Raw genomic sequence first — 26,092 nt, 5'->3', positions numbered from 1 at the left:
TTTCAAAAAACATAACTCTCAGTTCTTTAATATCAAAACTTTTTAGGAGAGAAAATAACAAGTTGTAAGAGAGACAATCACAGCAAAACAAGGAATTTTACTAAAATGTTAACCTTAATTTAGGCATCATATTTCTGAACATTTCTGAATGTATGTAGATGAATGAAAGTCAGCTGCTGCTGCCACAGTTCATACTACTACAGAATTACATAATTTATTTACCACAGTAAACTGTTCATAAATTAGTGTCTCAGATTAATGTGAAACACAAAACATTTACGCATAGTAATTAAGATTAGCTTTCTTCTTGGCTTGGACTTCCAGTATAGCATCCATGAAGTCTTCGTGAGTGACAGTCAGTGCATTCCTTCTCAATGCAATCATTCCCTGAAAAAAATATTTGTGGTGAGATATCACAATAACAGCATTCAGGACACTTGGGTATGAGTAACATGAACCAGCAATGTTCAATGCTCAGTTTAAATGTTCCAGTTACAGAAATTGAAGTCTGACAATGTAGCTTTCTTAAATGTCCTTTTGAAACAGTTCTTTTCCCTAAATTTGGAAACATGCAAAACATATTTCAAAATTTTGAATCAACAAGGAGCACAGAAATCTTATTTGAAAGAAGTGCAGAAACAACTGAATGCTTTGTTCAGATCTTGAACACTATGTTGCTGTATAGGTATTTTAAACCAATGTAGTCATCTAAGCCTGTTCAAGCACATGTAAGCAACAGTACTGTTTTGATTTTCCCAGCAGAACTATTTAAATACAAATAACTGGGTCCACAATTTAAAACTTTCCTGACGAATAGAATATTCACACAAAATTTCATGGAAAAAATTGCTAGGTATTCAACTGAATTTACTATGATTAGTACCTGTATCTTCTTTTTTGCCCGTATTTGTCACAGTTATCAAGGATCATATTTTGAATTGAGCTCATCTGGTGCTAATTTGACAATCTCTTCTTTCTTGCAAGTTGAATAGGTCCCCAATTATGCTCATTTTAAACTAAGATGAAGCAGAAATGACCTCACTGAATTTCAATTATAACTTCAAAACTGGGTACAAGTAAATTCCATTTGCTATATTTGTAAATATTAAGTGGAATAAATGTACACATTTGGAGAAGACATCGAGTAGCAGACACCCCTTTCACAAGAATACAGCATCAATTTTCTTATAAATTATGAGTATGGGCTACCTTTTGATGCTGTTAAAGACTCCAGATAAATGCTAATCCAGTCCAGATAAATACTGATCCAGTCACTTGTGTAATGCAATCTCAGTCTACCCAACTGTTTATTTATTTGTGATTGATTATGGGATATATAGCCCTCATCCAAAAAGATTTTCAATATTGTGGTAATGGACCATTCTGTCGCTGTTTGGTTCAGCAATTTTAAATTTATCAACAACAGCACAAACTATGGACTTCTGGAGTATTGGCATTATTAACTGTCATGATCAGTGACTAAAATAAATACTGAAGGATCTCCACAGTGAATAGTTTTTCTTGACAGATATTTTATAATCTTCACTTACTGAACCATCAATCAGATATGCTTTTCATGTAATAACTAAGAACTAAACCTTCAAAACACATCTTAGTATAGGATAAACCAGAATATTTAAGGTTAGTTTTTACATGAGAATGATTTTTGTCTCCTTTTCGGTGTTCTTATTCTTGGTTTTGGCCCGTGGTCATTGGGTTTGCTTTTCACTTTGTGATTTGACAGTTATCTATTTTGACTTTATGGCTAGGTGTCTTGTCCGCTGTGAGTGAGCACTAAACTGCAGCCAAAATTTATTCTTCTAATTAAAAATTAAACTGGACAAGCTGTGGTCTTTCTGGAAATTTACTGTGCAATCCACAATGAATATGACGTGTATTTAACATAGGGAATGCTGCTTGCCAAAATAAAAAATCATGTTGAAGTTAAAAAACATATAAGCGAAAACATTTCTGGTAAATGAAGCTGTACCTGAAATCACTACTGTGAGAACAGTGATAAATTTTACCCTGGAGGAACAATTAGGATAATTTATTTCTTACTAAAGTAAGAAATGTTTTGAATACACAAATAAATTTATCTTTAACTTAACTGTGCACTTAGCTTACTGATAGAATTTCAGTGTGAATTACTGTTTACAACACGTGTAATAGCACAATTCCTGTACACTTCTGAATCCCTTCCATTTCTTTAAACACCAATATTTTGGAGAAAAAAAGCATCTCACTAGAATAAAAGTCTAGGTAACAACAGATTTTATACTCACAGCTTCAACACAAACCGCTTTGCACTGTGCTCCATTGAAATCATCAGTCGAGCGTGACAACTCCTCAAAATTTACATCTTTACTGACATTCATCTTACGAGAATGTATCTGCATAATTCGAGCCCTGGCTTCTTCATTTGGATGTGGAAATTCTATTTTCCTATCTAACCGACCAGATCGCAGAAGTGCAGGATCCAAAATATCTACACGATTGGTAGCAGCAATAACCTAAAAGTGGTAAACATATATACATAAATTCAGCATGATAACTAGTTTCAAATTTATTATAAAATCACTTTCAGATCAGTCCACTACCTTACAAATATAATAGGTTAACAAATTAAATACAATAAGTACCTTTTAAAGTCATTAGTATTTTACTAGATATGATGTGTTATGCTTAATTTGTAGATTTGTTAAATAGTAGTGAATAGATATGAAGACAGTTTTGTAGCAAAATTGAAATGCCACATTATTAACTGTCTGGGTGAACACAAGCAATGTGCTGTAAACTGTCTAAACAAAACTTTCATGCCCGAGATATTGTTGTCAAACCTTCTGAAACTACGTGAAAGCAAAGTAACGGGGGCTTCCTAGGTGGAATGAGCACAAAATATGGATACACTACAATTTGGAACATATAGCATGGGTCAACAAGTCTACTTTTTCCCTATTTCTTCCCTAATTGTGTGTTTACATAAAGTAGAGCTTCTGAGACTGCATGAAATTCAGATTGTCTTCTTCCAATTGTGGAGCTTCATTAAAGTTAAATAATAGTTTCCATAGTGGTATGATGATTTTCATGCAATCTTATGCAGATATTAAAAGAAAATGTTACTGTATGGACTACAAAAATGCTCAAGGAGAGAGAGTTCTATCATTTTTCCCTGTCAAATTCTGAGATCTGAAAGGTAAGTAACCAAGTAAGTTAACAAGAAATGTAATGATTTCTGAGTGTGTTATTAACTCTAATTTTGACACTGAATACATCCAAATGAGAAAGGTATAGCACACAAAATCTGGTGGTGTCAAAGTGCAGTGAAAATACTGTAATCAGCAGAAATACTAGCAACAAACAAAGAACTCTGAACACACTATCTACCAGTCACCGGTAAATAAAAGGTATGGCACAAACAGCACCTTTCACATTAATTTCTTTATCTGGCAAAAGAGAAGAAATTGTACAAGGAAACAGGACTATTCAAGGATAAAGAAGAATGACACGAGGAAAATCAATCATTAATTGCTATCAGCAACTGTATTAAGATAAAATAACATTTACCAGTTGGCAAATGTGGAACTAGTTTAATAGACCTGAAAGATAAAAACACAGGGGAAGGAGGAGCAGGAGCAGGAGCAGGAGCAGGAGCAGGAGCAGGAGCAGGAGGAGGAGGAGGAGGAGGAGAGGGTAGGGGAGGGGAGGAAGAAAGTTTGAAACTATATGTTGAAGTACCAGATACAACTATCTTCTGAAAAATTTCTAGTAGGTATCCATCTTCCTCTGAAATGTGCCTCTAGGGAAGCAAGTGACAGTCATTTTAATTTATTAAGGAATTTTAGCACTGTGTTGCAGTATTTCAGCAACATTTAATTCATAAATGGCTACTCACACAAGCATAGCTACATTATTTATAATTACCTTAATGTCTGCAGTAGAACTGAATCCATCAAGCTGGTTCAACAATTCCAGCATGGTTCTTTGTACTTCTCTATCACCAGCCTTTTCTGAATCAAATCTTTTTGTGCCAATAGCATCCAATTCATCAATAAATATTATTGCTGGTGCCTTCTCTTTGGCAAGGGCAAATGCATCACGTACAAGTTTAGCACCATCTCCAATGAACATCTGTACAAGCTGTGGTCCAGCAAGCTTCAAGAATGTTGATTTTGTCTGTGCAGCACAAGCTCGTGCCAACAGCGTCTTACCTAGTAGGATATAAACACAACATATAAATGAGTAGCTGATAGCCTATTATACACTGTTTAAATAACTGATTGTTGTTTCTTGCTGTTGGGCAGCAACTGGACCTCCCAGCTGCTGAACATGCTGCTCACTTCAGTGACTGCTTCACAATCTGTGCCATCAGGATCCTTCCTACGAACACCAGCTTTCCTGAATTTTGGAGGTGGGAATCTCTACACAGCATAAACTACATTCCCATAACCCCCTGGCCTCAACATTCACTAGTCCCTGTCCTCCACTTACCAATCTCCCTTCACTGCTTCCACTCCAGCACAACAGAGCACTCTATTCCAGCAATGCACCCACTACTCCTTTTCCTTCTTCTATTTCTGTCCTTTTCTACACTCCCCCCCCCCCCCCCCCCCCCAACCTCTGCCTACCCAAACCTCATGATTGCACCTAGCAGCTCCCTACCCTGTCCCAACCACATTCCTGCACACTCCCACAAGCAGCACTCAACCTTCTGCCACATAACCCGTGACTCCCTCTCACCACCCTATGCCACCTCCTTACCCCCACACATGATGGATTATTACTCCCATCAGGCATGGTTAGAAATCAGTTCAGCCACAGCGATCTGAGCCAATGGCCATGTGCATGTGAGCTGTGCTTGTGTGAATGTTTGAGTGTTCTCTACTCCAGAAAAAGCTAAAATGTGTAACAGTCTTTTTCCCTTGTGCCTGTCTGTGACTCAGCATCTCCTCTCTATGGTGAGTAGCAATCTATCCTTTTCATAATATTGTTGTTATTCCAACCTGGACTTTCCATTGCCTGTCATATGTACAAAGGGCCAGCTGTCATCCAACGGCAGGTGATTCCCAATCTCCATGTGTTCCCTCATGCTGCACATTTTGTAAGCACAGCTCTGTCATTCACATTACAATGGGTGAGCATAGGCGGAAACATGTCTGCTCTGTGCTACACCTAACAGAAAAATGTGCATAAAATCTCTACAACACAGTAACTGTGTCAGTTATTTGCACAGACATTGGTCTCTTTGGTAAGACAGTGGAGAAGCAAATGCTGATAAAGCATACCATATGCTATGACTCAATGGGGAAAAATGAGCAACTGAAGCACAGCAATATCCATTGCCAGATACGAAGTTTTCGGCAAGCACCATTAAAACTCTTGTCTGGGTTTGGATGTTTTCTAGACGATGTGGTCTTCACGTTATTTTGAGGAAATTGTTCAGTAAAAAAAAAAAAGAGAGATTCTATTCACCTTATGGTCCCACATCATAGATTCATTCCAAACAGGCTATCAATAAGTTATTTGTGATAGTTATTATGATGGATTGAAATTAAGCAGCCAATCACACCTCAACACATTGTTTTCAATGAAAAATGTGATACGCAGGTTCTTCAAGCCACACACTGCTAAAAAAAAAAAAAAGGATTTACACAAATTTATTTCAGAACTATCTCATCCATCAGGATAAGTAGATTTTATATAGCACAGGTAGCCCTACCACAAAACCTGAGGGAAAAGTGCACCTATGGTGTTGACAGATCTTCCACTGCATGCTGCTCTTGGCAATTCATTTCCATTGGTAGTAGCCAATCAGGTGATAGTACACAGTAGCCAATGAGAATTGCTGCATCTAATGACTAGTTTTGGTGTACAATACGAGTCAAGCACAATAATGACAACTGCTGATCTGGCTATATAAATTAGAAGCTCGGTTACTGGTTTTCGTATTTGCTTCTCGTATTGCACGTTTCCGGAATATGACAGGATTTCTCTATATATTGTTCCAAATTCCAATGTTATCATTAGTTATGAGTTGGTGAAGCCAATAAATGTTATGGGAGGACAACTGGGCTGTGTTACATATCAGGCTATAGCCATAGGCAATCATCATTTCAACAACTTTGTGGGATTGTTTCAGGATGCCCCAGTTTTTGAGATGGTTGTCTAATCATTCGACTAATGATCTGTCATGTTTATTTCCTATTATTCGCTCTGCAAACAGTTACAAACTGCAGCATGCAAAGCAAAACCCACCAACACCGTTAACTGCACTTTTTACCAATTCCTTTAATAATGTCTTTCAAACTTGGCCAGAATCAAATTTTACATTACATGAACAGTTGCTTACTTTTGGCATAGGCCTCATTTTAATAGATTACTACTCTCTCTCTCTCTCTCTCTCTCTCTCTCTCTCTCTCTCTCTCGATGACAGTCATTCCATCTTTCAGCCCAAAATGCAGAAATTTTATGCACTAAACACCCAGTAAATATTGTTAATATTTTGTTGACATATTGACTGTGTGATGTAACTGAAGTGCATCTATCCTCTCCACAAACAACAGAAAATACAGCAACAGTTATGCACTTAATTTTAGTTTGATGCGCACTTCCAACTATCAAATGCATAAGCAGAAAGGCAGCATTTGCTGCAACAGAGAGCAGTCATCTTGTTTTTATCTAATTGTAATCAGCAGTTTTGGCTGAATTAAGCCACCTTCAAACTAGACTATTTTATTCATAAAACATAAAATGTGGCATTCTGCACACTAGCTGGCAGAATCAGCCAGCCCCTGCCAACAACGGAGTTATTTTAGCATAATCATATGTTTGATAATTTGCTTTTGACAACAATTAGCTGAAATGTGAAATATTACTAATAATTACAACTTACTGTTGCTCTGCTCTACAAAAATCCAAACTATTTCACTTACGTTATTTTCAAGCTTCTGCACAAGTATAGTGGTAACAGAAAATAAGCATACCAGGAACTGAATTCCTTTTCATGATACTGCGTTACTTTATAACAACTAAGAAGAGGGAATTGATTGACTGCATCCTTCAAAATTTTCAACTAATACAACTGATTATCAATTTTTATAATATTACAATGACAGAAAATATTATCAGGAGGGTTATAAAACAGCTTAATGCTTTTGAGAGACTGGCCACTTAAAAGAATAGTGAACCTAGGAAACAGCCCATTTATGCTGTTTTTAAAGTGTTACTGGCATACATGTAATTGATGCCTCTTCAGGAGTAACATACCGTCAAACGGGGTGATTTTGGACACTGGGGCAACTTCAGACAGTATGGCTTATTTGCTCTTTGCTACTGCATAGAAACAAAGAGTTACTTATTTTAACGTCCGTGTGCCAGTTATTTTAAGCGCAAGATTGGATTTATCGCTTTATACAACTTTTATTTTGCGGCAATTGTTTCCCTAAGTGAATAATTGATGAACAGTCTCAGTGTTAAAAATCCATGCATTATCGTAAAGTGGAAATTTTCTATTGTTGCGCTGAGCGGGAAGCTATTGTAACCGTAATTGTTGACGTGCTCAGTAGCTAACAGCATTGAGACAATGTCTGTACAAGTTTGTCGAGTTTCTCGTGCAAGGTTATAAAATAACGACGGTTTTTGTAAAACTGTGTACAGTGTGGGGTGATTTCGGACAATGCCAAGAACGTATAAGAGCAGGAAAGGTGCTACAGTACAATGTAATTATGACCCGGAACTTTTAGATAAAGCTGTTCGTGATATTCACAGTGGTAAATTATCGTACAGACAAGCATGCAATTTGTATGGTATACCTAAATCAACCCTACAAAATAAAGGGCAGGAAGCACATCCAAGAAAAAAATGGGATTACAGCCAGTGCTAAATCAAGAAGAAGAAGGAGGAGGAATGTTGAACCACTGTATCTTGAGGGCTGCACATTGGGGATTTACCTCCACTAAATTCAATATTAGATATTTAGTTAAAGGCTACCTTGATAAATCTAGCCAAAAAGAGAAGAAATTTCATATCTTGCCAGGAGAAGAATGGCTGCATTTATTCCTCAAACGACAGTCAGATCTTTCCGTTCGCTTAAGCGCAAATATTATGAGCTCGTGCTAAAGTGAACAAAGAGACTGTTTGTTTAAATTCTTGCAAAATAAAAACTTAGCTGTAATATATAAAATTCATTATATCATTCCATCCCCCCCCCAAGAACCATGGACCTTGCCATTGGTGGGGAGGCTTGCATGCCTCGGCGATACAGATGGCCATACCGTAGGTGCAACCACAATGGAGGGGTATCTGTTGAGAGGCCAGACAAACTTGTGGTTCCTGAAGAGGGGCAGCAGCCTTTTCAGTAGTTGCAGGGGCAACAGTCTGGATGATTGACTGTTCTGGCCTTGTAACACAAGCCAAAACGGCCTTGCTGTGCTGGTACTGCGAACGGCTGAAATCAAGGGGAAACTACAGCCGTAATTTTTCCCGAGCACATGCAGCTTTACTGTATGGTTAAATTATGATGGCGTCCTCTTGGGTAAAATATTCCGGAGGTAAAATAGTCCCCCATTTGGATCTCCGGGCAGGGACTACTCAGTAGGACGTCGTTATCAGGAGTAAGAAAACTGGCGTTCTACGGATCGGAGCGTGGAATGACAGATCCCTTAATCGAGCAGGTAGGTTAGAAAATTTTAAAAGGGAAATGGATAGGTTAAAGTTAGATTCAGTAGGAATTAGTGAAGTTCGCTGGCAGGAGGACCAAGACTTTTGGTCAGGCGAATACAAGGTTTTAAATAGAAAATCAAATAGGGGTAATACAGGAGTCGGTTTAATAATAAATAAAAAAATAGAAGTGCGGGTAAGCTACTACAAACAGCATAGTGAACACATTATTTTGGCCAAGATAGACACGAAACCCATGCCTACTACATTAGTACAAGTTTACATGCCAACTAGCTCTGCAGATGACGAAGAAATTGAAGCAATGTATGATGAAATAAAAGAAATTATTCAGATAATGAAGGGAGACGAAAATTTAACAGTCATGGGTGACTTGAATTCGGTAGTAGGAAAAGGGAGAGAAGGAAACGTAGTAGGTGAATATGGATTGGGGCTAAGAAGTGAAAGAGGAAGCCGCCTCAGAGAATTTTGCACAGAGCACAACTTAATCATAGCTAACACTTGGTTCAAGAATCATAAAAAAAGGTTGTCTACATGGAAGAAGCCTGGAGATACTGACAGGTTTCAGATAGATTATATAATTGTAAGACAGAGATTTAGGAACCAGTTTTTAAATTGTAAGACATTTCCAGGGGCACATGTGGACTCTGACCACAATCTACTGATTATGAACTGTAGATTAAAACTGAAGAAACTGCAAAAATATGGGAATTTAAAGAGATGGGACCTGGATAAACTGAAAGAACCAGAGGTTGTACAGAGTTTCAGGGAAAGCATCAGGGAAGAATTGACAGGAATGGGGGAAAGAAATACAGCAGAAGAAGAATGGGTAGCTTTGAGAGATGAAGTAATGAAAGCAGCAGAGGATCTAGTAGGTAAAAAGACGAGGGCTAGTAGAAATCCTTGGGTAACGGAAGAAATACTGAATTTCATTGATGAAAGGAGAAAATATAAAAATACAGTAAATGAAGCAGGCAAAAAGGAATACAAACGTCCCAAAAATGAGATCGACAGGAAGTGCAAAATGGCTAAGCAGGCATGGCTAGAAGACAAATGTAAGGATGTAGAGGCTTATCTCACTAGGGGAAAGATAGATAGTGCCTACAGCAAAATTAAAGAGACCTTTGGAGAAAAGAGAACCACTTGCATGAATATCAAGAACCCAGATGGAAACCCAGTTGTATGCAAAGAAGGGAAAGCAGAAAGGTGGAAGGAGTATATAGAGGGTCTATACAAGGGCGATGTACTTGAGGACAATATTACCGAAATGGAAGAGAATGTAGATGAAGATGAAATGGAAGATACGATACTGCGTGAAGAGTTTGACAGAGCACTGAAAGACGTGAGATGAAACAAAGCCCAGGGAGTAGACAACATTCCATTAGAACTACTGGCAGCCTTGGGAGAGCCAGTCCTGACAAAACTCTACCATCTGGTGAGCAAGATGTATGAGACAGGCAAAATACCCTCAGACTTCAAGAAGAATATAATAATTCCAATCCCAAAGAAAGCAGGTGTTGACAGATGTGAAAATTACCGAACAACCAGTTTAATAAGTCACGGATGCAAAATACTAAGACGAATGGAAAAACTGGTAGAAGCCGACCTCAGGGGAAATCAGTCTGGATTCTGTAGAAATATTGGAACACATGAGCAATACTGACCCTACGACTTATCGTAGAAGCTAGATTAAGGAAAAGCAAACCCATGTTTCTAGCATTTGTAGACTTCGAGAAAGCTTTTGACAATGTTGACTGGAATACTCTCTTTCAAAGTCTGAAGGTGGCAGGGGTAAAATACAGGGAGCGAAAGGCTATTTACAATTTGTACAGAGAGCAGATGGCAGTTTTAAGAGTTGAGGGACATGAAAGGGAAGCAGTGGTTGGGAAGGGAGTGAAACAGGGTTGTACCCTATCCCCGATGTTATTCAACCTGTATATTGAGCAAGCAGTGAAGGAAACAAAATAAAAATTCAGAGTAGGTATTAAAATCCATGGAGAAGAAATAAAAACTTTGAGGTTTGCCGATGACATTGTAATTCTGTCAGAGACGGCAAAGGATTTAGAAGAGCAATTGAACGGAATGGATAGTGTCTTGAAAGGAGGGTATAATATGAACATCAACAAAAGCAAAACGAGGATAATGGAATGTAGTCGAATTAAGTAAGGTGATGCTGAGGGAATTAGATTAGGAAGTAAGACACTTAAAGTAGTGAAGGAGTGTTGCTATTTGGGGAGCAAAATAACTGATTATGGTCAAAGTGGAGAGGATATAAAATGTAGATTGGCAATGGCAAGGAAAGCGTTTCTGAAGAAGAGAAATTTGTTAACGTAGAGTATTGATTTAAGTATCAGGAACTCGTTTCAGAAAGTATTTGTATGGAGTGTAGCCATGTATGGAAGTGAAACATGGACGATAACTAGTTTGGACAAGAAGAGAAGCTTTCGAAATGTGGTGCTACAGAAGAATGCTGAAGATTAGATGGGTAGATCATATAACTAATGAGGAGGTATTGAATAGGATTGGGGAGAAGAGAAGTTTGTGGCACAACTTGACTAGAAGAAGGGATCTGTTGGTAGGACATGTTCTGAGGCATCAAGGAATCAACAATTTAGTATTGGAGGGCAGCGTGGAGGGTAAAAATCATAGAGAAAGACCAAGAGATGAATACACTAAACAGATTCAGAAGGATGTAGGTTGCAGTAGGTACTGGGAGATGAAGAAGCTTGCACAGGATAGAGTAGCATGGAGAGCTGCACCAAACCAGTCTCAGGACTGAAGACGGCAACAACAACATATCATTCCATATCATTTATTCATAACAAAGGACCACCTTAAAATGTGTAAAATGTCACCAGAATCAAATAAAAAGCATGTAGACTTTTAAAAAGAGGAAGTAACTGTCCGAATTCACCCTCGTATACTGTTACTTCGGACACTGATTTAAGAAACACGTTTCCGAAATCACCCTAATTCATGTAGTGACTTCGGACACTTTATTTAACTGCCTCAGATAAATATACCTACACATCCACTTTCTGGTTCTGGGATATTTTATTCGTTACACATATACCCTACCACTTCCATAACAATCAATTTAATCTAACAATATATATGAAAGTTACAATCAAAATAACAACAAAACTGTCCGAAATTACCCCGTTTGACAGTATACTAAAAAATGACGAAGTTCCAAGACTTATTTTTCATATTCAGTTTAGTTGTTTGATAAATTATGAATTTTAAAATAATGACAAAGTATAATTATCTCCCCCTTCCCCCACAAAAAAAAAGTGGGAGGTTAGTTGTTGAGCAATTTTTTCATCTTGAGCTTTCAAGACTTCTTCCTCAACAATTTGTAGCAGAATTACAGAAAAGTGTGAAACCTACTGAGTACACGCATGAAATTATGTCAATGCGATCAAACTGGCTCAGCCATTCAGGACAGCAGCTGTTATGTTTGTTAATCTTCTTTCTAAATAATTCTATAAATTGACAACAGCAGCAGAAAAGTGGCAGGTTGCAAAAAGTCCATACATTGGCTCTTACACAATTAGTCCAGTTTTTGAGTGATAGTTCGCACATCAAGAAAATAATGGCCCAACCTATTCACCGATGATCTTTTTAACACAAAGTTGCATCAGTTACATGTATCGGGCAATAAGTGCACTTACAGAACTACTTCCACACAAATGTATAAACTTACAAGTAGTCTGGAGATCCCCACAGTTTCCCCTGCCTCAGCAGCACCCGCAGGTGTGGCAAGAGTCCAGCAGCTGGTTGCTACTGTATGTTCTGCCTCCACATCCCTCCATTTTCTTTACAGTTTGCCTCATGCTTTGTAGTTTTCTTTCTTAAGTGTTTTCTACAATCCTTGTAATCCATATACTACACCAGAGCCACTCTTTCCATGATGATTGATAGTGTCATTAGACCTTACAATACTTAGCAAAGGGAACACATACTGGAAATGCTTAGTAGCCCTGTCTTAGGACTTCCAACTTTCTGAAGTCAAGACCAGCCACAGCTGGTTAATTTCTCTGAGGTGTTCATTTTGCATGTGCATGTGCAGCTTCCTGGACACTACAGGCAGTAAGAACTATTCACCTTAATTTTAGATATCTATGTTCAAATGCTTCCAAACATTTGCAGTTATATAACAGGTTCACTGCAGTTGGGATGTGTTAAACAATATTACTGCTTTATTTGTTTAACAATTAACTCTTTTTTACTTGGCTGTTATTTTACTTTGGTTTTAGAGGGGGACTGAACATTCTTTATTCACTGTAGCATTTCACAGTTAAATTGGTACCAACTTGAAAAAATTTCTTTTCATTTTCCCCAGTATGTCACTACTGTAAATACACTAAATATAGCGAATGAAAGCTTAGGTGAAGCTACATTATGTCTTTTAAAAAATAATAAGTTGTCACCTGTTCCAGGTGGACCATATAACAGAACGCCTTTCGGAGGCTGTATCCCAAGGTTCTCAAACCTTTCCTTGTGTGTCATTGGCAGTACCACCGCTTCAATTAACTGCAAGTATCAAAACACACAAAATTGGTAGTGTTAGCAACACAATATTGAGAGGTGGGGGCACCAAAAAAATAATGGCAGTGACCTGAAAGTAGATATACAGTATTTCATAAGACAGACTGACTAACCTCTTGAATCTGTTTGTCAAGTCCTCCTATATCAGAGTACTGTTCTGTAGGTCTTTCATCAACTTCCATAGCTTTAACTCTGGCATCATATTCTGCAGGCAGTGTCTCAAGAATTAGGTAAGAGTCCTTATTTACACCAACCAAGTCACCAGGTTTTAGACGTTCTGCATCAACAAGTCCAATAACAGGCAGGAAATAGGTCTGAAATACATCAAGAATTGTGATGAGTTAGTCAAATATGTGCCTATGTGAACAAGTTTAAATTACAGAGAGAGAGAGAGAGAGAGAGAGAGAGAGAGAGAGAGAGAGAGAGAGAGAGTTGGCACAGGCATGCCGATGGACCCACTAATGTTATTAAATGCATGTAAAATTAAGATGTTGCTTCATAAATTTGTCTTTTGGTGATTTTATTCTTTTTAAATCCTGCCACAAGTGATCAAAGGTATGAAAATGGCTGAACAGAAGCCAGTTATATGCTGGCAACCCCATATTAGTGAGATTTTATTGTGAGATAAATGAAAATATTAGTAACAACAACCTCAAATTATTATCCATACAAGAACAAATAAAATGTGCTTGCAGTGATGAATAGCCAAATACACAGAAAATTCATTAACACATGGCTGACCGATAATAATCTTTAACTGACACAATCCTAAAAATTCTCATCTTGAAGCTTCTTTACACCATTCACTTTGCTCATGGAAAATAAGACTATCATCTTCCAACCTAACATAGCCCTCAGGCTATGCCACGTATCAGTCTCCCACCACAAACAAGATTCCACATTCAGATAAAATAATAAATACCAATTTGACAACAATTCTGAACCAAAATCAGATTTCATATTCAAATAAAATATTAAATACCACTTTTGACAACAATTCTGAAGCAAAATCAATCCATGTTCCTTACTTCTACAGGAATCTCCACTGATACGTGTTATATAAATAAAAAGTTTATGCTCGACATAACTACTGTATGAAATTCAGGGAAAACAGATAAAAGTTAAGAATAAAGCAAAGTGTTATTTCTGTAGTAATGCTGGCATAATTTGCTGTGGGGTGTGACTGGAATGTCAGGGTATGTGTTAACAGCTTATTTCAATTGTTGAATGAGAGAACAATGGCTAGTCTTGTTTCAGAGGCAAGTTTTCATGTCTTACACCTAACACATCCTCAGGATGTGCAACATTTTAATGTAGAAAATGCTGTTGGCAATCTATCGTACTTTGTTAAAAATAGTTACACTTCTGAAGTAACAGTTTAAGTTACGTATCTAATGACCCACTCTGACCACAACCTTAGTCTGCGCAACAAACCATTGTCTTACATTTGCAGATTCAGCTTTTGCTGCTGAGATCAACATTTTTATGTTGTGTAATAGATTAATACAGAGTTTGTCTTACATTTACAGCTGAAGTTTTGGCAACTGATGTCATACAGGCATTTAATTTGAAGAATTCAGAAGGATTGGTGGGTAAATAGTGATACTACACTAGGACAAATCTTGGGGAAGAGTGGTGGAAGGACATTCAGATAAGAGTTCATTATAGGCTACAGCTTGGTGGGGGTTGAAACAGAGGGAGGTTTCTTGAACATGTCGTGTCTGCCAAAGAAAGGTAGTAAGATAGGAAGAGGACACCAATGTTGCTGCAAACTGTGTCATGAGGCATTTTGCAAGGACCCTGTAGGATAAAACCCTAGATAGTTAACTGTCACTGGCAGAAGGCTACAGGGCTTAGACCAAATCTGAGAGGAAGAGGAACACGTCCCCACAGGAAGGAGAAGGAGGAGATTAAGAGTTTAACATCCTGTCGACAATGAGGTCATTGGAGATTGAGCACCAGCTCGGGTTAGGGAAGGGTGGAGAAGGAAAGCGGTCATGCCCTTTCAAAGGAACCATCCCAGCATTTGCCTTAAGTAATTAGGGAAATCACTGAAAAACTAAATAGGATGGGAGGACAAGGGTTTCTACCTTTGTCCTCCCAAATGCGAGTCCAGGGAATTTTAGAAGCGAGTCAGGAGCTTAAATTTTGCTGGTCGTGGCCCTTTCATACAAAGCAGTGGACTGGGTTATATTCAACATACGAGGCATAAAGGACACCACAGAGCGCCTACGCTCTGCCACCTCTTAGGCATAATCAACACGAAAGGACGCCTGTAGTTGGCACCACATAAGAAGGTCCCTGACAGCTTGGAGCACTTATCAGCTTTCAGCTGCAATGCACTAACAACTGTAGGCAAAAAGGTTGGATTAAAAGAGGAGGGAAGCGACCAAACTGCTAGGTCATTGGTCCCTTGTTCCGAATAAAACAATGCCACAAGGGTGAGAATAAAACAAGCGAGACTGACAACACAAAACAGAGAGAAACGAAAAACAGCAAGAATGACGGGGGGGTCAACAAACACTTAAACGGACAAAAGGGGAGAAGAAAATCACAGAAAGGCAAAAAACAGGTAGAAGAGATTAAAACAACGAAACATATTACCATGGTTGGCTGACCATGAGAATAAAAAGGAGAAGTCAGCCACTCTGCAACACATTAAAACCTCCACCCTAAAAGTACTAGGGTGGAGGACACAAGAGGACAAAGGACATAAGGACATACGCTAAAACTTTGATCAAATGATAAAACCCACCTTCACAAATAAAATGTAAAACTACATCAGCCAATGAGGCATTGTCAGATGAAATTAGTGGCAACGAGTGCGGTAACCAAAGATTTCGTTTCAGGGCAGTCGAAATGGGACAGTGCACCAGAATATGGGCCACTGTCAACCAGGCACCGCATCGACACTGAGGCAGCTCTTGACAGCACAGCAGGTAGCCGTCAATCGCCCAAGTGTGGCCAATGTGGAGCCGCCGGCATTGAACCACAGAGTTCCTGCAAGAGGCCCACATGGAGGACTGCCACACATTCATAGTCTCCTTAACAGCATGCATTTTGTTTTTCATACCAAGACTATGCCAATCCGTCTCCCGAAGACTAAATCCTGGTGTCGTAAAAATGAACTCAACATAGGTCAGTTATTGGAATGCCGATCTCCATAAGCGGTTTCTGTGTAGCCTGTTTGGCCAGCCTGTCAGCAAGTTCATTGCCTGGGATTCAGATGTGTCCTGGGGTCCACACAAACACCACTGAATGACCGGACCATTCCAGGGCCTAGGACCAGTCTCCTGAATGTTCGCTACCACAGAATGATGAAGGTAGCAATGGTCAATAGCTTGTAGGCTGCTCAAGGAGTCAGTATACAGAAGAAACGACTCCCCTGGGCATAAACGGATGTTCTCAAGAGCACGAGATGTAGCCACCAGCTCAGCAGTGACACTTCAGCCATCTGGCAAGGAATGTTCTTCAATATGTCCTCCATGGACAACACAAAACTGACATGACCATCAGCCATCAGAGCCATCTGTGTGAACCACTTCATGGCTTCGGTACATGTCAAGAATCGAGAGGAAGTGACAGCGGAGAGCCGCGGGGTGAAATGAGTCCTTTAGGCCATGTGAAAGGGCCAGGCGAAGCTGCAGCCTAGGTGTACACCATGCAGGCGCACACGAATGGACTTAGAGTATAGGTGGTAAAGGCAAGATAGAAGGGATCAGACGCGAACTGCAATTGTAAGCCCTGACATGGGCCGCCGATGTAGGAGGTTAACTGCCGGGGGTGGGGAAAGGAGACCATAATTCGAAAGCGCAGGAGAACTATGAACTATGCAACGTAACTGGTGAGCAGTTGAGCACGCCTGATCTACAATGGAGGGACTCTAGCCTCTGCTAGGAGGCTGGTCACCAGACTCATCCTAAAAGCTCCCATCGCTAGTCAAACACCACAGTGGTGCACTGGGTCGAGTAAACAATGCTGAGGGCGTCGCAGAACCATAAACCAGACTCCCATAGTCAAGACGGAATTGAACAAGGGCTGCAGCAGCATAGACCGATCTGCAGCGCAGTTGGTGTTGCTCAGGCAGCAGAGGGCATCGAGGTGCTACCAGCACTTTTGCTTAAGCGGATGGAGGTGAGGAAGCCAAGTCAATCAGGCATCGAAAACCAGTCCTAAAAATGGATATGTCTCCACTACAGTGAGGGTATCGCCAGTAAGGTAAAGTTCTGGTTCCGGATGAACGGTACGATGCCGACAGAAGTGCATAACACACGACTGTGCAGCCGAACACTGGAAGCCATGGGCTGGAGCCCATGACTGCACCTTGTGAATTGCTCCCTGTAGGTGCCGCTCAGCAACAACAGTTCTGGTGGAGTAGTATGAAATGCAGAAGTCGTCTGCATACAGAGAGGGTGAGGCGGGCGGCCCCACAGCTGCTGCTAGACCATTAAGGACTACTAAAAATAGACATACACTCAATACAGAGCCCTGTGGGACCCCATTCTCCTGTGGGGGGGAGGGGGGGGGGGGGGGGGGGGGGAACTATGGGAGGCACCAACTTGGACGCAGAAAGTACAAAGTGACAGCAAATTCTGGATAAAAATTGGGAGCAGGCCTTGAAGACCCCACTCGTATAATGTGACGCAAGGATATGATGTCACCAGATGGTGTCATAAGCTTTTCGTACATCAAAAAAGATGGCAACAATGTGTTGGCATCTGGAAAAGGCTGTTTGGATGGCAGGCTCGAGGTACACAAGACAGAGACCTAGGCGGAAACCGCCCTGGCATGGAGCCAGTAGGCCACGTGACTCCAGGACCCAACACAACTGCTCACACACCAGACATTCCAGCAGCTTACAGAGAATGTTGAGGCTGATGGGCCAATAGCTATCCATATCAAGCGAGTTTTTGCTGGGTTTGAGCACAGGTATGATGGTGCTCTTCCACCAGTGCGATGGAAAGACGCCATTACACCAGATTTGGTTGAAGATTATGAGGAGATGTCACTTTTTAGTCAGACAAGAGATGTTTAATCATCTGACTGTGGATCTGATTGGGTCCAGGAGCTGTGAGCTGTGTCAGGACAATGACCAAGTGCACTGAGGAGCTCCCACTCTGGAATGGCGCGTTATAGGGTTCACTGTGGTGTGTAGTGAACGAGAGGACTTTCCCTTCCATCCGCCATCTGAGAGTGCGTAAGGCGGGCGCATGGGGAGGGTTAAGGGTAATTCTCTGACACAGCAGCGCGAGCATAGTGCTCAGCAAAGTGCTCGGCAATCGCGTTTGTGTCAGTAGATAACATGCCACTTACAATTAACACTGGTTACACCTATTGGGGTCTGGTACCCACAAACTCATTTGGTCTTTGCCCAGACTTGGGAAGGTGACGTATGACACTCAATGGTCGAGACTTATCTCTCCTAACACTTCTGTTTCCGTCTTTTGATAAGCTGGCAAATGCAAGCACAGAGCCATTTAAAGGCTACGAGGTGTTCCAGGGAAGGGTGCCGCTTATGCCGCTGTAGAGCTCGCCCATGCTCCTTAATTGCCTCAGCGTGACCATCAAGGGACTGTCTTTCACCAGGGGCACCCAAAAGAGCGAGGGATAGCGTTTTCCATTGCAGCAACGATTGTTGTAGTTACCAGCTCAACCACCAAATCAATGTTACCATGTGGGGGAGATTCAACGGTGACAGCAGAGGTGAAAGCATCCCAGTCTGCCTTAGTTAAAACCCATCTGGGCAGGTGTCCCTGGGCCTGACGCCAGGGCAGTGACAGGAAGATGGGGAAGTGGTCGCTACCACACAGGTTGTATGTGCTCTCCAGTGGATAAATGGGAGAAGGCGAGGACCGCAAACCGAGAGATCAAAGGCCGAATATGTGCTATGTGCCACACTGAAACGTGTGGGGGCACCTGTATTTAAGAAGCAGGTCAAGTTGTGACAGTAAATTTTTGACATCTCTGCCTCAGTCAGTAAGCAGGGTGCCACCCCACAAGGGGTGAGCATTAAAACCTCCCAGAAGTAGGAAAGGTTTAGGGAGTTGATCAATCATTGCAGCCAATAGGTTCAGGGGTACTGCACCATCTGGAGGAAGATGTACTTTGCAAACAGTTATTTCCTGTATCGTCCTTATCCTGAAAGCCACAGCCTCATAAGGGGTTTGAAGGTGCAGTCCATGACACAAATGCAAAATCCATCCGACACTATTATATTCGCTACAATTCTTGTAAAGTCCCCTATAGCTGTGGAGGGCAGGGGTCCGCATTTCCAGGAAACCAGGTTTCCTGAAGGGCAATGCAGAAAGCAGGCATAAAGCTTAAGAGTTGCTGTAGCTCATCCAAGTGGTGGAAAAATCCACCGCAATTCCACTGGAGGATGAAGTTATCGTGATGCTGGGAAGGCGTGAAGTGCTCGAGGAGGCACGTTATGACTCAGGGTCACCTGCTGCCACCGAATGAGGATTTGTAGCCGTTTTTATGGTGGATGAGGCATCAGTGAGATCCAGGTCCTCAGGGAACAATAATATCTCCACCGCATCCTCAGATGCAGAACTGATAGGGAGTGGTGGTGTTGGGGCCACCAGAGGGTCCTGTTTCTTAGCAAACTACTACTTAGTTGGCTTGCTCTCTCATTTCTCTTTAGGGGCTCGTTGGGAAGATTTCTCCGAAGCAGCTTCAGGCACAGAGGAAGACCGTGAAGCTCTTCGTCCAGCAGTTTTTGGCTCCTTGAGCCACTGTCAAGTGTCCACCGTGGCACTAGTGGAGACCTTTGTAGAGAGGGCCCCAAGGGACCCCTTCCGCACAAGAGGAGCCAGAGAAGGCTGTTGCTTCTCCAGCAGGGGGGAGGGGACCGATGTCCCCTATGTTTAGGGAAGCCTCGCTCCCAAAGTAGGTGCTCTGGGAGCAACGGAGGAAGACTTGCCCCCTACCACCAAAGGGGCGGATGTATTGTGGTGGCCCAGAGGGCCCATTGTTAATGGCACGAAGTGAGGAACCACTGGCACTTGTAACATAGCTGCAGCATTTGTCGATGTCAATCGAATGGGGTGTATTGTTTCAAATTTATGTTTAGCCTCTGTATAAGTCAACCAGTCCAAGGTCGTGTACTCCACGATTTTCCGCTCCTTTTGGAGTACTGGGCAGTCTGTGAGCATGGGGAGTGCTGCTCTCCACAGTTGATGCAAGTGGGAGGACGCAAACATGGAGTATCTGGGTGCAGTGAACATCCTCAGTCTCAACATGTGATGCTGGAAGTGCAGCAGGAAGACATGTGCCCGAACTTCCATCACTTAAAGCACCGCAAGGGGGAGGGACGTATGGTTTAACATCACAGCGGTAAACCATCACCCTGACCTTTTCAGGCAATAAATCACCCTCAAAGGCCAAGACGAAGGCACCAGTAGCAACCCTGTTGTCTTTGGGTCCCCTGTAAACGCACCGGATGAAATGAACACCCTGCCATTCTAAGTTGGCACAGAGCTCGTTGTCAGACTGCAAGAGGAGATTGCAATGGAAACTGATCACCTGCACCATGTTGAGGCTTTTATGGGGAGTGACCGATACAAGAACATAATCCAGTTTATCACAGGTGAGTAACGTTCAAGACTGGGCTGGGCTGGTGATGCTGTCTGAATCAAGACTGCGCCCATTTCGCATCTTGGACAGCGCTGTCACTTCTCCAAACTTATCCTCAAGGTGTTCAATGAAAAATTGAGGATTCTTAAGTAGGAAGGAGTCATCAGTTCTGCTACAGACTAAAAACCAAAGTGAATATGGCTCTCTCCGTTCTGTAGCCCTACGTTCCTCCCATGGTGTAGCGAGGGAGGGAAACCATTTAGGGTCATACCTGTTGGCGTTTTATTCAATCTTGCCCTTCTTAGAGACTGCTGGTGCCATACGGTCACCAGCAAAAGATGACTTAGTTTGCTTCATTGAGGGTCGTCTGCCCTGATGCCACCCACTCTGATCAGGGGCTCTGTCCACAGGTGTCCCAGCCACAGCAAAGGCCAACTGGCACGATGGCCGTTTCTGGGTGTTCTGATGCCCCAGGAATACAGGAATCTACTCCTTGGCATACATGGGGAGTTTACAGCTCATGCATCAGCAGTGCAATCCCTATGTTGTCTGGGGGCTACCACCAAATGGGTACATCACAGCCCCACCACAACGGACTGGCTACCATGCTGGATATTGGAAACAGAGAAATCCAATATCGTCATGGGGGCGAATGAAGACAGGAGACAATGGAAGAAGATGATACATCCAGGAATGTGTCCTCGTCCATATAGTTGAATCACAGGTGGAGATGCAAAGCCATGACAAGATAGGCAGGAGATCGAATCTAAGGGCACTATGGTTAACTCATGCACCATGTAATGCATCCTTCCCCATATGGCCCGCACTTTTGTACAATTTTGAAAGTGGCAGGTCAAATCATAGAATGGGACCTGAACTCATACATCCGGAAAGTATGAGACTCCTTTTAGTTGCCTCTTAAGACAGGCAGGAATACCTTGGGCCTATTCTAACTCCCGGATCCGCAGCGAGTGCTGCAAGCAAAAAACGTGGCCATCAATAGAGCTGTGACAACACTGAGGCATTTCCACCACGACGTTTACAAAATCGCATTCCGTTATTGGCTCAGGTAGGCCTGCAAAACTTTCTTGCACAGCCCCATATATATGTCAGGAACCAACATACACCAACTCAAATACAGCATCACAGGAAGCATCAGCTAACATTTTGTCTCTAACACAAGTTGCTCCAGATAACAACAGAGATCAAAGTTGATAAAATGTTGGTCATTTTCCAAAGCAACAATAACTCAACCAGGTAACACTGTTAACCAAATCAACATCTTTCAATGTTATCACTCTATGCTTCAAACTATCAAATGAACTTTATGACCACAGCAAAAAAGCTACATCAACTTTCCTCATCTGCACAGCCACAATACGTACCCCAGTTTCATGAATAAAGGAAACATTCAATCAACAAAAACTACTTTACTATGGGTACAAGATGAGGTATTTAACTGTCAAAACAGGTTTTAGTCCAGTCACCTGGCAAAGTATCCAATACTCCAACCAGTTAATGCTGCTGACAGTACTTACAGAAAAGAGCATTCTGTGAAAGGAATGAGTGTATTAATTCTGAAATTTTTCTTTTTCGTCTTCTGCCACAGATGGCACAAATATTGGATCAAGTGAAACATGTGGTACTGGATGTCAGCTTTGACTCATGATGTGATTGTTATAACATGACATTATGGTTGTGCAGCATATGACATTCTGTACTGTGTAGTGACACCCTGTAGCATTGTATATCAATGTCTCTCAGATGCCTTTGTATGAAGGGGGCATTTTGTAGTATTTGGTTGTGTTGAATGACAATGTTTCAGTTTTGTTTTTGAGTGTTGTTAGAGACTGATTGGACTGGTGTGTGTGTGCGGGGGGAGGGGGGGGGGCACACTCATTTTTATCATCAATGCATGGTGAACATTAGTACGCACATGACTGTTTTAGCTGTGTACGGAAATTGGCGTTCATTGAATTTTTTATGAATCTGTAGGTTGTGTTATTAGCTGCAGTTAATTATTAAGATTGGTGGGGATCATGCAGTTTGTTCTAACTATTTCAGTCAACTTGGATTTTCGATAACAGTACAATCAGTGAGTTTTGGTTTCTAGTGTCATGGACTTTGTTCTAATTATTTTAAGTTAGATTTGTGATAATAGTGCAGCGACTTCTTGGGTTTTGGTGCTATGAAGTTCGTTCTAGCTACATACATGAAGTTTTCTGTACCAGTTTTTACAGCGCATTGTATACTGTGTTACTGGGGACTTCGTTCGAGCTATAGGTCATGTGATGCCTTCAACATCAGTTTTTACTTTGTGTATGGAGGCTTTGTGGATTTTTCCCTACTTTTTTCTTTTCGAGTATGTATTTTATATTAGGAATACTGTTTATTTTGTTTGTCAGCACCCAAAACCTCCAACTCATGTAGCTGCTCCATAAGTTTCATGTTCTCCTTCAAATTCTTTTGATTAAATTTTGTATAATGGGATTGTTTTCATGTTTTTGCATCTTGAATGTGTGACACTGAGGCTGTCATAACAAAGGCAAAATACAGTATCCACCCTGCTGTTGACCTCGGGGGAGGGGGGGGGGGAGGGTGAAAGCCAACAACCAGTATTGGATTTTTGGTATCTACCAGATCTTCAGAGGGGGTGAAAGCCAACAACCAGTATTGGATTTTTGGTATCTACCAGATCTTTTCCTTTTCCAAAAAAACTTTTACAGGCCCGTTCACACACCATATCTCTTTAAAAACAAAATATATTTCAAGCCCTAAACACTGTAGGACTACCAGAAGCTGTTATGGGGGCAATGGAATTAGCAATGCACAGTGGCAACACACATTCTATATGCAGTCAGCAGCCATTTACTACTAAATATATGCTACAAAAGAAAATTAACAGTAAGAAGATGACTGCTGCATACAGGCTGGTTAGAGTGAATCTTGTTTGTGGTGCCACAGATCTGCAGCATAGCCCGAGGCCTAGGAGTAGAAGCATAGCCTATGTGCCTGAGCTATCAGGTCAAGGCAGCTAATTACTTTTAAAAATCCCATCACTAAAATTGGGAACAGTAAGATGATTGTATATTTGGTATATTGTTCATATTTATCAGGATTTGCTTTTCCTTTACGGCACCAGTAAATGACTATTCATTATAATATGACCATACCTGTCTTGTTGATGTTTTTATTACAGCACATTTTCCTTTCCTTTGTGAATCAAGGTCAACAACTGCCCCATCTTCTTCCCCTTGATCCTGAGGATCAACATCTAACAGCTGCAAGAAAAAAAATTAATATTCAGGAGAATATGCACTTCATGCTTTGTTTAAGCCTGACTAATGTAGCCAAACAAGTAGTAATATAAGCTATTCCCTTTATTAAACCCAATGACAACTGCTTTTAAATATAAAAAAAAAGTTGTCCATCACAATTAGGCAACACACACACACACACACACACACACACACACACACAGAGAGAGAGAGAGAGAGAGAGAGAGAGAGAGAATTAAGACTGGCATAACACCCAAAACTGAGCTTAACCTTATGTCATAAATCATTAACTTAAAATGAAAATTGTTCTTAAGCAATTGCTGCCAAAGGCATGTTAAATACTGTTAGCAAGAATTGAGCAGGGTGGGGTAACTCACACGTTCATTAGCCTTGACGTGAATGATTTAACAGTATTGATATTTCATGACAAATGGCTCTGTACACTTGTTCTTTCGTTATGTGTTCTGCTTTTCTTCAAACTGACTCTCAGCTGAAGTCTGTCTGTCTGGGAAAGATTTCAGTTCAGGTGTTTCCTACTCACTATTTCAAATGACATATTACCCAGACATGTTATTACTACTACCCAAAATCATTTGACGATTATTCATGTGAATCAACATGTTAAATTTTACTATTTCAATGTTAGTAACTCTAAGATATTGCGAAGTCACGAAATTAAAGGCATTTTATGTTTGAATTGTGCACTGTTGTAATATGAGTTTTGAAGTGTTAGCACGTGTGCAATGTTAATAGCTTCTGAGACCACTGCAACAAAAATAAAACGTTCCTCGTGGAGCAAACCTTCGGAACTTGTGAAAACAACACACCGCCCATCACTTGCAACACTATCTGCAAGTTACTCTCCACGCACTATATTGCGTCCTTCCTTTAATCACATTTGTTTGCTTACGAAACTAAATCTCTTGTTGGCTAGGAACTAAAATACAGCTAGTATGAACGAGTCAACCCAAATCAAGATGATATAGAAAAATTTGACGGCTGTGAACTTACCTCTATAACATTTGATACAAGGTAGGGAAGTGTTTTGTTAACTTTTATTTTCTCAGTATTTTCTTTAATTTTTTCGTTTTGTGCTTGAAGTTCATGAGATATCCTCATCACTTCACTCTTCATTATTTTTATTTCATTATCCAAAAGCCTCGTCCTACTAACGAGTTCATCTGTTGACATTCGGAGGACCTCCTCCCCCAAGCCTTCCTACAATTGTAAACAGAAAACACGCACTTATATACAGATGACACTTGTTAACCTGTAACTGAAACTGTAATTAAGCTGAGAATTCGAAAATTGCAAGATACTGTTTCTTAACCTATAACTACAGTATTCAATTTTGAACAAGTCATCGTTGACATGGCCAAACTTTGAAACTGTTGTTTCTGAATAAAAAGATTCTGTAAGATGCAACTTAATGAGGCACATGCGTAATTAGCATAGTGAAAAAATAAAGTTACGTAGCGTGATAGGTACATCAGTTGTACAAATTACCTCTCCATCTCCCCATGTTACAGGTTCTTCCACCGCTGTCGATGCCATGTTTGTTTCCAGCCACAGATGTTACTTTCCTCGTCGATAACAACCAAGGTGGTTGACTAAAAGAACTAACGAGTTTTTATTTTAAAAAAATTGTTGCATGGTATAATTCACAGAATGAGTACGTACAAGAGTTCAGTGTGTGATGCTTTGTACATATTGTAAAAATGAACCTCAAAAATCGTATCTCTCGAAGAGGAATATCCCTGAGTAAAGACTCATTCACACAGGCCTTCACGATACATCTAAACATTCTACAATGCATTTCCAATGGTGGCTTTCAGCCAGACCTTCAACTGAGCGTCACGTCGCGTCAAGGTTTCTCGAGAAGAAAAGTTTGACAAAGTTGGCATCTGTTTTCATCGGAAGTGCTAAACTGCACATGTTCCATGGCGACTTGGATTTTCTTTTAATACTGGGTTTTCTTCCACAAGCGGTGTTGTTTGTTGGAAACAGAA

At 40.8% G+C, this 26,092-nt stretch overlaps 1 protein-coding gene across 1 annotated transcript; it reads right to left on the bottom strand.

The window, feature by feature from the left end:
* Window positions 1-25,747, bottom strand: LOC124798479 (26S proteasome regulatory subunit 6A-B). The gene is made up of 8 exons (XM_047261915.1): window positions 25,590-25,747; window positions 25,095-25,301; window positions 23,979-24,086; window positions 13,341-13,541; window positions 13,110-13,212; window positions 3,925-4,211; window positions 2,286-2,513; window positions 1-387 (listed from the first exon to the last, which is right to left on the bottom strand). Exons 1-8 carry the CDS (start codon window positions 25,635-25,637, stop codon window positions 277-279), a joined length of 1,293 nt encoding a protein of 430 aa, XP_047117871.1. The 5' UTR covers window positions 25,638-25,747; the 3' UTR covers window positions 1-276.
* Between the last annotated feature and the right edge of the window lie 345 nt (window positions 25,748-26,092).

The sequence above is a fragment of the Schistocerca piceifrons genome, chromosome 5, assembly GCF_021461385.2.
Source record: "Schistocerca piceifrons isolate TAMUIC-IGC-003096 chromosome 5, iqSchPice1.1, whole genome shotgun sequence".
Taxonomy (NCBI): Eukaryota; Metazoa; Arthropoda; class Insecta; order Orthoptera; family Acrididae; genus Schistocerca; species Schistocerca piceifrons.
This window is presented reverse-complemented; position numbering and strand designations above follow the sequence as displayed.